Below are 16,713 nucleotides of genomic sequence, written 5' to 3'. Positions count from 1 at the left end.
TTGCATTAATTAGCCCCAGACATCCCGATGTCATCATTCAGTGGCCAACAACGACATCAACGGCTTAAGGAAGCTGTCAGTAAGTGCGGCTGCCTAATTGCCATTTAAGCAGTCCATCTCGATCTGACCCCGCTCGTCCTTCGATCCTGGGTCCGCAGTCCGCAGTCCGCAGTCCGCAGTCCTTGCTGGCGGGCATTCGATTGTGGTTTGCGATAAGACAGCAGGTCGAGGACATACCCCATCTACATCCACCATCCACATCCACCTTCCACATCCACATCCACATCCACATCCACCGCCATGGCTGCGGCAATGCCAGAGGCAGGATTTATGAGTCGACATCGCTCGCACTAAGCAGCTTGAATGCTCTTGCGCACAGGCAGGTTGCCAGGCAACCGGGATAAGCCGCAATGATAAAAATAGGCAAATCCGACGAAGGACTCTGGCAAACGCTGTGCAACCGCCGCCTTTGCCCCACCTTTGGCACCCACCGAAGCCACCGAATCACCAAGCCACCGAGCCACCGAGCCAGCAAACCACCAAGGCACCAAAGCACCAAAACACCAAAACACCGCACCATTGCCCCACCTGTGTGTCGATTCGCTGTGGGCGCAGATATGTCTGGCTAAAACTTGCGCATGACATGCGAACAAACAAGTGCCATAAATAAATTTAAATTGCGCTAAAAATCGCACGCTATTATTATTATTTATTATGTAAGCAATTTGCTGGCATTTCTGGCATACCCACAAACGGGTGTCAGTGTGCGGGTCTCTGTGTGAGTGCGCAACAACACCAAAAGTTTATTAGAACTTTGTCATAAAGTCAAAGTTCGAACACTTTAAGAGTGGGGAGTTGCGAAATTTTCTGTAATTTTTGTTCGTCACAATAAAGAGGGTGAATTGTAGGGAATAAGGAAAAAATTGCACAAGGCTTTTGGGTTAAGTAGAATTAAATACATCGTCAGTGAAATACCTGTTAGAGAATTAAAAAAGTATTTTTAAAAAGGTAATAAATCCGATGCATATACATATATGTTTTAAAACAACGAAGCTATAATTTTTTCACTTATTCTGTTGATGTTATAGAAGCGAATATGATAACATTTAAGCCAGGATATTAGGAATATTTTCAAAATGAATCGACTTTATCCATTACTTTAGAACGAAGTCGGCACGCACACAATAACATGCTCGCACTTCTTTGTGTAATATTTTAAAAAATCAAATCAATATTAATAACAATAAAATAGGATAAAACGATCCCTGGTGAAAGCAAATCTATTTTCAGATACAAATCAATTATGGCCCCGTATTTAACTTAAATTTATTTCATATTAATTTAAATACGGTTTCTACTTATATTAAATATTTTAATATTTAAAACAAACATGTCTCATAATTACTTAAAACACGATTTCTAGTTAAATTAAATGTTTTAATATTTAAAACAAATACCCATCGTGTTTAATTTAACTATGAATTATGTTTAACTTAAATATGGACCAAATTTAAATTAAATATTAAAAATTACTCTGTAAATATTTAAATTAAATACGAAAATAAAATTAATATGGTGCATATTTAAAGTAAATATAAACGGCAATGGATGAAAATCAAAGCGAAAAATATTTAAATTGAATACAAAATATTTTTTACCAGTGTATCGTCATCGATAGTGTTTTGAAATGTCTTGGTCCTCTGGGAACAACCAAGTCCCGAGTTCCCAAAATATTGTGTATTATGCGATTTGAATGTTATGGGGCACCACTTTAATCTCCAAAGGAATTGGTCGTAATCACTATCGTACCCGTGAGTTTGACTGAAATTTTATGTTATTTTGCATTTGTTTCTCATTCAGCACAATAAAGGGTTGATCAAGCCACAGTTTTTTTTTAGAAATATGGGAATAGCACAGCTTCTCTGCTACTATTTAACCACAGAGCAACTTGCTAGCGAAAATCAGACGAGTTTGGCATTGCGTATAGAAAGTTGTACATTCGAAATGAATTTTCAATGCCTTGTAATCGGTACAGAATGATACAGTTTCGATTCTTCGATTTTGGATAAACCACAAATTTACATTTATTTATTAATTAATTATCAATTTGGTATTCAAAAACTCATGATGGGAATTCCATTCCACAAGACTTAAATAAGATATACAGGCCATACTATGTTGTACAACTTATTTTATTAACTTTTCATCTCTTGTTTTATTTTTTCAGGCAATGTGTTGTCAACTATATGCATTATCCTCACGATCGGTGTATATCTTTACGTAAAAGAGCTTCACAATACGCTCGGGAAGTGCATTATCACCAGCCAATTCTGCCTGTTGTTCAGGAATGTCGAACCGTATTATTTATCGATTGAATCCGAATTTCCAAAGACGATAGGTCTGTTTGCAGGTTAGTTCCTAATAATTGAAAAGACTTTTCATGATATAAAATATATTTATACCCTTGCAGAGGGTATTATAATTCAGTCAGAAGTTTGCAACGCAGTGAAGGAGATATCTCCGACCCTATAAAGTATATATATTCTTGATCAGCACCACTAGGCGAGTCGATCTAGCCATGTCCGTCTGTCAGTCTGTCCGTCTGTCCGTCCGTTTCTACGCAAACTAGTCTCTCAGTTTTAAAGCTATTTGCATGAAACTTTCCCAAAAGTTGTCTTTCTATTGCAGGTAGTATATAAGTCGGATCGAGCCCGATCGGACGACTATAGCATATAGCTCCCATAGGAACAATCATAAAAATAAATAAAAAAAAATTATAACTTTGGTGTTTTTCAATTTTTTTTTAGTTCTTCGACATATAGTAATATTTCAGAGTTACGGTTTAAATTTCATCAAAATCGGACGACTATAGCATATAGCTCCCATAGGAACAATCGTATAGCTGCCATAGGAACTATCGAATAATTAAGCTGCAAATCATCATAGCTTCAATGTTTTTATACATACACGCAAGTAAATCATAATTTAAACGTTTTAAAGAGTATTTAGTTTTTGAAATAGCTGCAAGGGTATATGAACTTCGGCTTGCCGAAGTTTGCTTCCTTTCTTGTTTTTAATAATCATTGATCACTCTCAGCTACCTTATTAGCCTTTTGTAAATTTGCTCACATTGTTTGGATCTCCGTAATAAGTTTTCACTTGTGGAAAGTGTTAACATCGCTCAGTAGATTTGAAAGTTCGAATCAGTTCCTGAAATACAGCGTCTTTGTCTGGATCAATACTGTTGTTATTTTAGTAGTGTTGATGGTATTAAACTTTATCGATGCAGGTGACTTTACAATTACTTTAATGCATAATATCGTATTAAAATTTTAATTAACTTTTTTCTAGCACTCACAGACATCCTTTTTGATGTTTTTCTTCTGACCACAAGTATCATTGATGTGACTTTTTTTATCCTCACTGGTATTTACATAATAAAAGTGAAAAAAGGAATCAATAGGTTCATATCAAATGAGGAGACATCGACCTGCTTCAATTACGACAGTCAACAGTAATATCTTTTTACTTCAAATGTTACTTAACAAGCTTGATTGCCATTATTTACTCTTATGACAGTACTCTTCAATTTCTGCGAATCTCTGTCTTGATGGGAGTGATTCGGATAACAGACTTACATTTTTTTTTGGGGAATCCTGAAGATCCTTGGGCTTGGACGGTGTGGTTTTTTCCTGTTTTTTTCGGTATTTTAAATTTTGTGCTCCTCATCCTCAAGCGCAGCACACTAGAGTTGCTAAAGAAATGGTATGTATATAATCAGTAATTATGGTTGACCTTTAAATAAATTGATTCCCAAACTTTCAGCTACCATACAAGACGGAACAAGCAGTCTGCTGTCACCCAGATTCCGAGTGTAGGTTTAATAATAACTTACCGTTAAATATTATGTTTAAAAGCAACAAAAAAATGGTCATATCAATCAAAAACACCTCCTATCGAAAAAAGCATAGTAAACCAGTTAGGAATGGAAAACCGATCATCTGCTTTTTTTTTTTTTTTTTTTTTTATTATTGTCGCCGGAATCGTTCAGGACCATCTGAACATAACCGGTCGTTTAGAGGATGGGGTATATATGAAAATGTTTTTCAGTGAGACTGTGTCTCAATCATTTTTTTATGTTTGAGCAAGCAACTTTGTTGTTTCCAATTTGAGCTGATGATTAATAACAAGCACTCCTTAAGATTGTGACAATAAATTTTGTAACAGTGCAGTGGGTAGTGGGTATCCCATAGTCGGGACGCTAGACCATAGGGTTCTTTATTCTTTTTTCTTTGCGAATGTATACATGTTCATATACACTTTATTAATAGACAATAAAAATAATTTGCATTTAAACATTCAGTTAATGTATATGTAGTTTGTATAATAATAATATTTTAATATATGTATTATAGTTATCATTTCTTCGTCTATCGTATAGTACATATACAGAATACAAAAATCATCTGCTTGATATCTCCACAGCAGTGGTGGATACGAGGGGGGGTTCTGATAGTATACCCCTTTACTTAACCCCCACTTTTCTACCCACGAAATGATCAGGGAAACTTATAAATGCATGTTTAAAGGAACAATAACAAAACAATTTTTTTTTAATGCCCCCGAAACCCCCAATGGTCCAATAAAGTAAAAAAAACTAAAAGCTAAATGCATTATTCGCATGTTCGTGTTTGTGTGACAACCGAAACCGGATAGGAAGGTTACTAACCGAATTACCTTTAGGCCATATTGACTACATAGTATGGAGATTTGTGCTTTGACTGATTCGGCTTGAGAGTGTTCATATCTTATAGCTAATCTCTTGGATTGATTTCGATTGGTGCCTAGTTAAATTCCATAGATTTATTTGGTTGGTGTTGGCTCTTAGTCTGATATGTTTTTCTTTCTTAGAAAAGAAAACTCGTCCAATTTGGTTGGCTATATAGTCTCAATATCTGAGCAATTAGTGATTAATTGGTGTTTATTACTGATCTTTGCACTTCAGCCTTTGCCTATTTTTCACTGCTTCATAAGATAGTAAATTAAAGATAAATCAACAATAAGCACACTTAAGCCCCCGTTAAGAAACTCATATGTATAAAAAAAGTGTACACATAATTTTCAAAATAACTTTTCGTAACTTTTAACGTATTTAAATGTTTAACTTAATCAACCAGCTATTTTTACTATATTCACTTTGGCAACTCAAAAGCTTTAAAACTGTTCGCCTCTCACTCTATATCTCTATCTCCTTCACTTTCACAATCACTAGCTATATTTTTGCTACATTTCAAAGTCCAATTCCTATCCTTTTCTCAGGAACCTCGGTTTAAATGTAATTTGAGAAAAAGTTGAGATTTTGAAAAGGTCTTTAGAATGACTTCAACATGTATCTTAGACATACAAAAAAAGCGGAGACCCGGAAAATAATTTTTCCCCTGGGCCATGAGCTTGCGAACTTTGTATCTTTTGCAATACATTATACATTGATAGTTCTACAAATAGCTAAGTTACAGTTATCGTTTATCGTTATCATATATATATATATATATATATATATATATATATATATATATATATCAGCCCTTTGGGTGTGTGCTCTGTACTCCGTAATACTCCATGTCACACACACACCCACCCATATAGTTGGTAGCTCGTGCGTTCACATTCAAATGTAGTTAAAGGTCCCCTTGATCCTGCTCCAGGATGTGGAATCCCCAGCTCCAGACCTCTTGGAGCACAAACGTGAATTTATCGTCAGCTTCTATCATTTTCATAGGCACAATCACTGACGGTCTTTCGACAAAATACAAATGGCGAAAAAAAACGGGCACAACTGAAACAATAAAATACCAGCCCAGTCAGCGTCCCAATCGCACCATCTATCCGCTCACGATGCTGTATTTGCTCGACTTTGGCTTTGGCTTTGGCTCTGACCCAATCTTTATCTCTATCTCTATCCCTATCTGTATCTGTATCTGTATCTCTATCTGTATCTGTATCTCTATCTTTGGCTCGTTCTGAGATCGGGATTGCGCAGTTCTGTTTACCACACCTCGCACTTTTCGGTGGGGTTCATTCGCTTGCCGGGCTTGCACTGAAAGACCTCGGCGAACTCCTTCATGTTCGACAATGTGCCGATCACCCGGAACTGCGACGGCGAATGCGGATCCTTCTCCATCTGCAGCAGGTTCGTTTCATCCGTGGTGCTGGAGCACCAAACCTGGTTTAAATGAAGTGTTAAGTATATAATATAATAATAATATAAACGTCCAATTGTTCATTACTCACCTGGGCAAAGGACACAAAGAAGAGCTGCGAGTGGGTGAGATTCAGGCCGGGCAGCTTCAGGACATCCACATCCCGGTCGCTCTTGGTGCGCTGGTAGGCGTGGTAGGCCGCCTTCAGACCGCCATTGTCGGCTATGTTCTCGCCTGGTTGCATTAAATAAGAGAAATGATATATAAAAGGCTATTCAGCTAATTTTAGTTGTTTTATAATTCTACAACAATATTATTTAATTAAAAAAATTACTCAAAAATGTTTCGAATTTGTGGGTCAAAAGATCTTTCAAAGTCGAAGCGATTAAAAAAAACCAAAAAACCCATTATCGGATGAAAATTTGTATTATTTTAAATACCTAAAATAAAATGTAGTTTAAAATTTTCTTTGATAAGTCTGTAATTGTTTTTAGACAAGAATTTGTATCCTTTCTGACCCACCTATTATTACAAAGCAAGAGTGTCGGCCGCGCCATCCGTCGATCTCTTATTTATTTATCTGGAAACCCTACTCACCCAGAGTCTGTTTGTGAGTCCGTTCATCTTGTACCCACTGTACTGCCGAGAGGGTCGGTCTTGCCCCACCATCTCCTATTTATATGTATCCAAATCATTTCTGGCCCATTATTTCGATTGTAGAACCCCTATCTTTGCTCAAGAAACTACACAGAAATCTTGCTAAAGAGAGTCGGTCTGGACCCACCATTTCCTATTTTTTATTTAATTCGGACACCCTACTCACCCAGCGTCTGCTTGCCGTTGAGGGTGCGTCCGTTCATCTTGTACCCACTGTACTGACGGGCGATGCACTCGGACTTCTCGTTGAAGCGCTCGATGCTCTTCGGGTCCCACCACCGGTTGATGTTGCCGAATTTGTCGTACTCGCGTCCCTGGTCGTCGAAGGCGTGGGTCAGCTCGTGGCCCATGACCACGCCCATGGCCCCGAAGTTGAGGCTCTTGGGGTTGTTGATGTCGAAGAAGGGCGTCTGCAGGATGCCCGCGGGGAAGACGATCTGGTTCTTGGTGGGCGTGTAGTAGGCGTTCACCGTCTGCGGGGTCATGCCCCAGTTGGTCTTATTCACCGGCTGGTCGAGACGCTTCAGGTTGCTCTTCAGGTTATAGATGGCCACCTGGATGTTGTTCTCGAAATAGGCGTTTGGCGTGATGTTCAGTTCTGCATACTTCTTGTCCAGCTCGACGGGGTCCAGTATGTAGTCGGGGAATCCGATCATGTCCGAGATCTCGTTGGCCTTCTCGATGGCCTTCTCGCGCGTCTGCTTGTCCACCCACGTCAAATTCTGCAGGTTCGTCTTGAAGGCCTCGCGGATCTCGCCGATCATCTGCTCAGCGGCCGGCTTGGACTCGCCGTGGAAGGCCTGTCGCACGAAGATGGCGCCCACGGCGAATCCCACCACGTTGTTGGTGTCCGAGACGCAATACCGCCAGATCTCCTCGCCGCCATCCGATCCCATGAGGGCCTTCCTCACGCCCTTGTAGGCATCGCGGAAGGGCTTGGACAGACAGCTGGTCAGCGTGCGCACCGCCTGCCACACGAGATAGTTGTTCAGGGTGCTGCAAGGATTCAAAAGTAGCAATTAGCATTTTAACGTGATTTGTTTTTGTTTCGATACCAGATGGTTTTTTCTTAAGTCTATCAGTCTCAGCTCAAAACAGAAACAAATTAGCCTCAGTATCAGTCTGAGCAGGACACTTTTCTTGTTGATGAGCTGATCAGTTTGGAAAATCATTGTTTTATTATAAAACCAAATATATAGATTTACTTTTCGTTCTTATAGGAAACCATAACTTTGTATTCTTGAGTGGTGTTTGTTGCCAAAGGATTTTAAAGAGGATTTCTAAAGAATTCGCCTTTTTACTTAGTTTTATGCTATCAATATTTGTTTTCTATAAGTAACGCTTATACCCTTAAGAAGAATTTAGTTAAAGCATATATGCAATATTAAATGTATATTTATTTAAAATATTTAAAATATTTAAATGAATGTGAAAAGTATTGGATTTCAAATAGGTTCTATTTATGTTGTATAATGTTTAATATGGCTTTACTTCAGAATTTAATGGATGAAAATCAAAGCAAATTCTTGGCTTAAATAGGTTTTTTTATCAGTGTAAGAGGTAGCTTATTGTTTTTTTTAAGCCTGTGCCACTGAGCTTTTCTTTTGAAAATTTTCACCAAAGGTGCGGTATTTTAGGGTAAAAGGGGAACCGCTGAACTTCATTAAACGAATGACCCAATTAAATATGATCGACTAGCAGCACAAATGCACTCACATTTTTCCCTCATCGGTCTGCTCCATCTTGAGGATGATGTCGGACAGATTCTTGAGGAAGTCGGGGGCGTAGACGACCACCACCTCGTCGTCGGTGACCCGGCGGCCCACCATCTGCATGGCGTTGTCGAAGTGGTCCGTCCAGTTGAGGAACGGGGCCAGCTTGGCCAGCTGGCGCAGCTGCATCGGATGGTACATGGCCTCCTCGTTGCGCCGATCCTCCAGCGGGATGGTGATGTTGGCTAGCTTCTTCTCGAAGTTGATCACGCCGACCATTTGGGTGCGGGCCTCCGACTCGTTCGCCCCCAAGAGGACGCACACCTTGGTCATGTACTCGATGTACTCGTTGAGCACCTTGCGATGGTTGTCCGTCTTGTTGTTGTAGTAGTCGGCGGTGGGCAGGGTTAGGCCGCCCTGATCGATCTGGATGACGTGGCGCGAGGAGTTCTTGTCGTCCTCCCCGATCGCCCAGCCAAACAGGCAGTTGAAGTTGTATCTGCGGGGAGAAAAACACGGTGAGAATGGCTCCGAAACTGTCTAAATACGGCAAAAAAAAACAACATATGTAAATTCAACATAGAACAATTGTTGATTTACTATTTACAAAGATTGTTAACAGCTACTTTCTACAAAGGCTTTTGGACCAACGAATGGTATAACATTGAAAATAGTAGGGCTTCCTTTTAATTTTATTCATTTATGCTGTTATTTTATATATTTTGGGATATTGAATAGTATATTTTAAGTACTTAAATAACAGAGAACTCTTTCATGAATTTTGTTGTTTTTAAAAGTACCATTCTGACTTGTAGATTAACTATTTGAATTGAATATTTGGGGGAGCATGGCTCAGAGCTTTGAGTGTCAAGGGCTTTTGCAATGAATTTTTTTATTACATTTAATAAATGTTGAATTTTAAATCAGCACAAATGTTTCTCCAAAAAAATGTCAATGGTAATAGCGCAAGCATTTAACAATTAATATTTTTCTATGTACTCAAATGTTATGATACCTTTTTTAATAGGTTGGAAGACAACAATTAAATGTTTAATTTTACATATGTTTGTTTGTTTTTCTGTGTGTACCCACTTGTTGTGCAGTATCTTGAGGGTGCGGCCCATCGTCCAGTTGGCCACGTTGTAGCCGCTCTTGGTCACGTTCCAGCCGCCAATCTGCAGCAGGAGGTCGTTCATGGGCTTGGCCCCCAGCTTCTCCATGTGCTCATCCGCGTCCAGGCAGGACTCGTAGTAAACCTTGGCCTTTCGCTCGGCCTCCGACTTGAAGCTCTTAGCCGGCTTCTCCAGCACGTTGCGGATGATCAGTTGGTTCATCTGCTCCAGCTTCCCAAACGTGCCCCACGTGGACTTGCCCTCGGGAATGGGGTTGTTCTTGATCCACTGATTGCTGTAAGATAGTGAATATTTGTTTCAATATCAGAGACTCTTTTTTTATAGATAAAATATTAAAATATGTATCCGTTTTCCTTTATTAACCTCAATGTTTTGGTTATAGGCAAATTTGCCCAGAGGTGTGGCGAAATTACCTCACATTGATTTAAAAGTCAATTTTAGTTGTCTTTCAGCTTTTAAATTATTAATGTACAATCTTAACGTATCCAATGATATAAAAAATGTTATAATAGCCGCACACAACCCTATAGTTAACCTCTGGCGTCTTTGGCAATGTCTGATTAATTTCTTAATATGTTCTTAAACATTTGTATGTGTTGATAGATATTGATCGAATTATTAATATTTAGTTTTAAAGCTAAGTTAGCTGATAAGCCAGATGAGGATTAATCCATGGGCGAATAAATAAATAAATACGTAAAATCCGAAAACGTTTCTCTACAGAATTTCTACACGATTTGTGGGCAATTAAACTGCGCCACAAATGCATCACTTGAATCTGCATGACTAAGATCTTAGCTCTTATAATTTCCAAAATTTAGAAGTTAATATGGACGTACTGAATATATATAACATAAACAATACCTATGACATATATTTTCAACTAAAACAATAGCTCTTTAAACCTAGTTCAAGCTTCAGTAAGCTAAGTCTCTTATATCTGCAGATTACTCACCAGGAATATGCGTAGAAGTCATCGCAGGGATCAACGGTGACGTCGATGGACTTGAGGATCTCGCTGGAGGCGAAGATGCAGTGCTTATTCAGACAGGGAAGCTCACTTCCCGCGGGACACTCTGTAATGGAAAAAGGTAATGAGTATCCTCGGATAAATACATGCAAGCCATACCTTTTTGGTGGGGTTGGACGTGCAGGACGTGCTTGGTGCCATCGCTGCCGCCTCCATCTGCGAAAAGGACGATCAGGAGCGTGAAGATCGTGAGGGCCATTACAAAGGTGGTGATGAGCAGCCATTTCTCCGTCTTGTTCCTCGAACGCCAATTCCATGTTGCCTGTGCATTGAGTGTGCAATGAGTGGGCAATGAGTGTGCAATTCCCCATTATCAAGCAATCATTCTGGCCTCCATGGAGGCACAAAAGCTCCCTTCCCATAAATCACCCCCCAAAATGGTTTGTGTTTTGTAAACAATGCGAAAGCAAGACGACGGCGGTTCAAATGGGTTCAAACTTGTGTGCATATGCCAACTACTATAAATGCGATCAATCTCGCAGACATAACTCACTTGTGGCTTAATTTTTCCACACATCGCCGGAGAGGCGAAAATGGTTGTCTAAATGGATTTTCCGAAGTTTCAACGACTCGCAAATACACTTTCCTACGGTGAGTTTGGGCAAATTCTCAATGCATCTGGGAGAAGCAAATTTTTTGTTAGGTTCTCAAACTATTTGTCATATTCAAGAAACGTTTATGTGTTGAAAAACTTAATCTAAGAATACTAATGCAATTTTTGGAAAGTTATGTCTTAAGATTTTGGCTAATAAAAGTGTTCGATCTGATATAGTAATTATTCAAAGTGCTATTTCTATGTTACTTCCATACAAATAGGAATTTTTTCTTTAAAGCTCAAATGGTCTCTGGCAGCCATTGGAACCCCAGCATATGTTAGGGTATACGTTTATGTGAGTCTCGCGGAGGGAAAAGCTCACACCGCCATACTTGTGTATACAAAAGCAGACTTTTCACTGCCAAATGGTAACCTTCAAAGCAATGAGAAAAGCGCTCACGTTAGCCTCATTTGCCGCTGGTTTTGGGTCATTGCCGCAGAGATTAAGATGGAGTCGAGTGGCTTGGGGTGTTACATGAGTGGGGCACATACCCGAGCGGTGTGGTAGCGTATCTGCATGCCAGTGTGGCCGGTGGCCTCGTTCAGTTGAATGCCGCCAATGGAACTCGAGTCGTCTTCCGTGAATTCGGTTTGCTTGTAGCGCGTCATCTGGAACGAGATGCGAATGTGGGTGGTAAGTAGTAATCTAGCCCTTATCCAAGATCTGAGGCTGACGCTTTGTTATATCACGTGGCTGCCCCAGGGCATCCGATAACAAGCCTCCGCATAGGGTGTACATAGAGAGTGGCGCTCGCTGACAAAGCTTTTTCGTGTGGCATGTGTGTGTGCGAGTGCGATTTGTGTGGATATCGTGAGTTCTTTAGCGCTCACTCAGCGCCTTGTGCTTTATTTTGTTTCTCTCACATCCCCGACTGCTCCCCATTGTCATTGGTGCTTCCTAAGTATTCAAAAGTGTTGCGCTTTACCCTTGTGTCATCAGATACAGATCATCCTCAATATTACAACATTTTCACTTACATTTTTAATTTTCAGATATTCTTGTCCTTATAATTAAATCTGTTCAAAAAAAAGTTTAGCTAACTGTCTAGCAATCAAAAAAAAAAGGAGAAAAACTAAAAATCTTTTAAAATAACATAGTTTATAAATGTTAGTCTTAAGTCAAAAATGTTTATATTTAATTTTCCATTGTACAATGACCAATGCGTTAAAAATAAGTATATGATTGTAGCGCTAAGACAAAATATTAAATACAAAATTTAAATTTTTTTTAAAATATTTTTTGACAGGCCCATCCAATTCTGTTTCTGTATCCCCATATATTATTATCAAAAAACTAACTTTTAAAGATATAGATTTCAAAAATGCCTTCGAACAGCACAGCATCTACGACACCTCTTGCCCATTCATGGGTTAATCGCTCGAAAAGCGAACCATTTGCAACCACTTGTAAGCATTAAATGGCCGCCACGAAACTCCGCCAAAGTAGCCTATGTAGATCCCATGTTTGCACATATATGGGGATGTGTATCACTTGCTTAAAGTCGGACCTACCGAACGGCAGTCGGAGATCCACATTTTTGCCAACCTATAAGACACCGGATGGAAGCACCAGATACAATGTATTCGGTTCGGTTTCGTTCGGTTTGGTTCCGTTCGGTTCAGTTCGGTGGGGGTGGTGTTTGTTTATATGGGATGAGCGGTACGATAACAGAACGCGGCGGCGATAATATTCGTGTTCAGCCCATGACCGTTGGGTAGGCACTGACGGCCGAGCCCACGGAGCTTTCAAACAGGAACGTCGTAGCGAGTGCTCGCCAGCCCCCAATTTCCCAATTCCTCAATACCGCCATCCTACAATCCCCCAATCCCCCAATCCCCCAATCTCCAATCCTACGAAACCGGCATCTCCGACCTCCCGCCACGTTATATCGAATAGTTTTGCATTGTACACAAACTAATTGACTCGCCTGCGGGTGTGTGATTGTGTGTGTGCGGGCGATATGGTCGGGAATGGAAATATTTTTAGGGAAAATAAACGAAAACGAAAATATGTATTCAATTAACGCAATGCAATCCCCAATCAATTTGTTATTGTTATATGTGCATTTCTATTTTACTTGCTTGCAGCCATCTATGGAATACCGAATATATAAAAATAGATATGGAATCGTAGGCTGTGAAGGCGCCATATGAGAGCAATTATCGCACTCGATTTGTGTACCCATTAATGTGGCTCAGGCTGTGATCTGCCAGCCTTATAATACCATTCATATCTATCTGATTTTGACATATATTTACGAACGTGTTTGGCTTTTAGAGTAACGCTATTGTGGGCATCGAATGATTGATGCGAAAATAACGCAATCGATTAGAACAAACTGGACGGAAAAGCAAAGACCTCTATATGGATAAGTGTACATATATTGACTTTTCCCGGACAGAAATATTGTACCACGGAATTGCGAGCCTACTCAAGAGAAAGATTATTAAATAGGGACTCTGTAGCAGGGAGTAGTGTGGGTATCTCATAGTCTTATGTATTTTGTTCCAAATGGTTTTTGCCCAGAGCATTTGCCAGCAGCGAATCCAGCAAAATGTAAACACAAACTGCACACCCACTGGCATTTAGCAGATTGTTGAATGTAAACAGACGTTAAATGGCACAATGCCTAACAAGCACTCGGCCACCATTCAAAAAGGCAAAAAAAAGGGGGGAGAAGAAGACGTTAAGTGTAAATCAACAGGACTGGTATTAAAATAATTAAATTAAAACGTTGTAGAGGGTATATTATGTGTATATAAAATTGGCCTGATCCGACTTGATATGCGTATTTTAAATAAAACTTAAGCTAAGCTTTCTTAGTAATGCAGATATCCAAGCCGCCTTAAATATCTGCATAATGAAATGCAAATTTCCGAGAACTAAATCAAATGAATTTTAATATTAATATTCCTTATCATTTTATTTAAAGCTGTTATGGTTTATTGAAAATGGTTATCGTAGAATATCGGCATCGTAAGATACCCTATGCTCAGTTTTTAAAAAGCATTGCATATTTAAAGCCGCTGTCTAAAATAAATAATATAAAAAATTATTTGGAAGTTTGTGGGTGGTCTTAAAAAGCAAATTACAATATTTTAGCTCTGGCATCTTAAAACTTTGCGAGCTACGGGTTTTTGCTATTCTTCAAAGCAACCATTTGCAAGCGAATTTTTACATTTATAGATCGTATCAAAATGTCCCTTGAAATTACAGGGTATAAAATGTTTAGTACCAAAAGTGTTGCCATGGAGCATAACACGAAGTTAAAAGTGGATTGTCAGAATTCTCCGAGTTAATAAACGCCTTTTATGGTCTCTGTGGCAAGCCAACAGATGAGAACCCTCAGGATTGCGAATCACCACAAGGGGATTTCACATAAATTGCATTGAGTTGAAGTCCGCTAAGATGAGTCCTCCTCTCAATCTCCATTTTCACCCGAGTGTCCTGGCTTCAATGGCTGGTATACCATAAACCATATACCATATGGTGCAAATCAATCTGGTAGGAAAAGCTAACTTAATTTATGGTGCAGTCCGTGCCATTTGTGTATACCAAGGTCCTTTATCAAGGGGGGGCTTAGAAAGGGGGAGTTTTGGGGGGGGGAGTGTGGCTGGATGCATTTATTCAATTGCCATCGCAATAAATGTTTGATGGGTGGAGAGGAGAGGAGGTGTGATTTGGAGGCAATGTTTTTGATACACACAAACACAAACACAAATAGTACTTATAACAAACACACTCACACACACACGCACACTAAGAGAGAGTCGCGCTCTTGGCCTACCTTTGCGCTCATTTTCTTTGTGCGCCCAAAAGAAGGCAATGCAATTTTTTCAGCTCCCTACGCTCGCTTTTCACCACCCTTTTCCTCGATTTGTTGCTCTTTTCGTTGCACTTCCGCAAACTGTGTGTGATGGATGTTTTGGCGGCCCCCTACGAATGGGTAACACTTTCAGCCGATCAGTAATTCATTTAAAACTCGGCCTTCTGCATTTTTGCTCGCGGGCAAACAAACCGCTCTGGGCCACAAAAAAAAAACGACAAGTATCCACCAACAGGGCCAACTTTCAGCCAGCACCAGCAGCAGCGGCAATCGCACTCGAACTAGCTTTTCCTCTCCGATTTCACTCGCTGCAGGGAGGCGGGTGGGTTGGACTCCCCCAAAAAGGAAAAACCATAACACAAACGTAGTAAATGGGCAAAACACACACAAACAGAGAGAGAACGAGGGCGCCGAAGGGGGCAGATGCAGATTCGAACCCTTAGCCGGAGAAACTGGTCCAGTGCGCAGGATCCGTTCGCCTGGTGGCAACCCTGTCCGGTTAAGGTTGCCAGCGTGTCCCAATTGGATTTGATTACCTATCGATTCTACGCAGGATATCGAGTACTCAATGCCAAGATATTCGAAAAAGTACTCATGGTTTTAAGATACAATAACATTGAATTCATTTACAATTGTCCTAAAGCAGTTGATCTTATAAAGGGATAATTTTTTTATGTTTTATGTTCTGAAATAAAATGTATATCTAAAATAATTACTAGCTTACTGTTTTATATGGTGTTAAGTTTATTAAAATCGGACAATGATATCATATAGCTGCCATGGGAACGATTCAAAAATTCTGCGGAAAATCGACATAAATTTATTGTTTATTAATATACACGCATAAAAATCCAAATATAGTCGTTTTATAAAATTTGGAGTTTTTCTAAAATCTGCAAGGTAAAATAAAATTCGGTTTGCCAAAGTATTTTACGATTTGAATATATTTCTATACGAAACGGTTTCTTTGGGTCTTTACCACTAACAGTTTCAAAAAAATTGTTCAATGAATGTATCATTCGAAGGTAAATGTCACCTTTCCGTTTCACTATCTTCACTTCGCCAGGCCGAAAGACAAAAATATAAACTATTCAATGGTTGGGAGCCGCACTGCTTGGATGTCACATGGATTACCATATCGCCCGACCTAAATTTGCCTTACGTCACAAGCGAGAAAGCAAATAATTTGCACTAGCCCAGCAATTGTGTTAAAGCTTTTCGGTTTCTATCAGCCAGCCGAACGGCAGCCACAACGTGAATGCATTGTTTGGCTCCCTCGGAGCCACTCGAATCACCTGAAATGTGTGAAACAGATGGAAAACAAAACATGAATGTATGTTACATTTGTAAAATATGACCAACAGAAAAGAGCCGCTGAATGTTAAATGCAGTTCGGGCGATCATCAAAGATGTGGAGATGTCTCCAGCTTTTCGGGCAAACCAACATGGGCGGCCCCCTTTAACCCTCGATGGCCCTGGACCGAGTCGTGCATATCATTAATGACCCAACAAATTAACGTGTTCTATACAGTGCAAAAAAAAAAAAACAAACGAGCAAA

The 16,713-nt window shown here is 39.7% G+C and overlaps 1 protein-coding gene across 2 annotated transcripts; it reads right to left on the bottom strand.

Annotated features, from left to right (window-relative positions):
* Positions 1-4,236: 4,236 nt before the first annotated feature.
* Positions 4,237-15,439, bottom strand: LOC108147703 (neprilysin-3). Of its 2 annotated transcripts, none has more exons than XM_017274425.2 (9): positions 15,116-15,439; positions 11,820-11,936; positions 10,832-10,994; positions 10,658-10,778; positions 9,662-9,976; positions 8,574-9,068; positions 7,024-7,853; positions 6,292-6,434; positions 4,237-6,223 (listed from the first exon to the last, which is right to left on the bottom strand). In XM_017274425.2, the coding sequence occupies exons 1-9, from the start codon at positions 15,125-15,127 to the stop codon at positions 6,047-6,049; spliced, it is 2,373 nt and encodes a 790-aa protein (XP_017129914.1). In that variant the 5' UTR covers positions 15,128-15,439; the 3' UTR covers positions 4,237-6,046. The 2 variants fall into 2 exon arrangements, with proteins under 2 accessions (XP_017129914.1, XP_017129913.1); XM_017274424.2 differs by lacking the exon at positions 15,116-15,439 and adding an exon at positions 12,840-13,042.
* Positions 15,440-16,713: the final 1,274 nt, after the last annotated feature.

This window comes from Drosophila elegans, unplaced genomic scaffold, assembly GCF_018152505.1.
Source record: "Drosophila elegans isolate 14027-0461.03 unplaced genomic scaffold, ASM1815250v1 contig_149, whole genome shotgun sequence".
Lineage (NCBI taxonomy): Eukaryota > Metazoa > Arthropoda > Insecta > Diptera > Drosophilidae > Drosophila > Drosophila elegans.
The sequence above is the reverse complement of the archived record's forward strand: the minus strand, read 5'-3'. Positions and strand labels throughout refer to the sequence as shown.

Bases quoted from the DNA above. Each gene is read 5' to 3' on its own strand.
- LOC108147703 (XM_017274424.2), bottom strand. From the start codon at position 12,863: ATGTGGATCTCCGACTGCCGTTCG. The intron at 9,069-9,661 runs GTGGGTACACAC...TTCTCCCCGCAG, and splicing joins CTCAAGATACTGCACAACAA to ATACAACTTCAACTGCCTGT. The intron at 6,435-7,023 runs GTGAGTAGGGTG...TAATGCAACCAG, and splicing joins CAACGGCAAGCAGACGCTGG to GCGAGAACATAGCCGACAAT.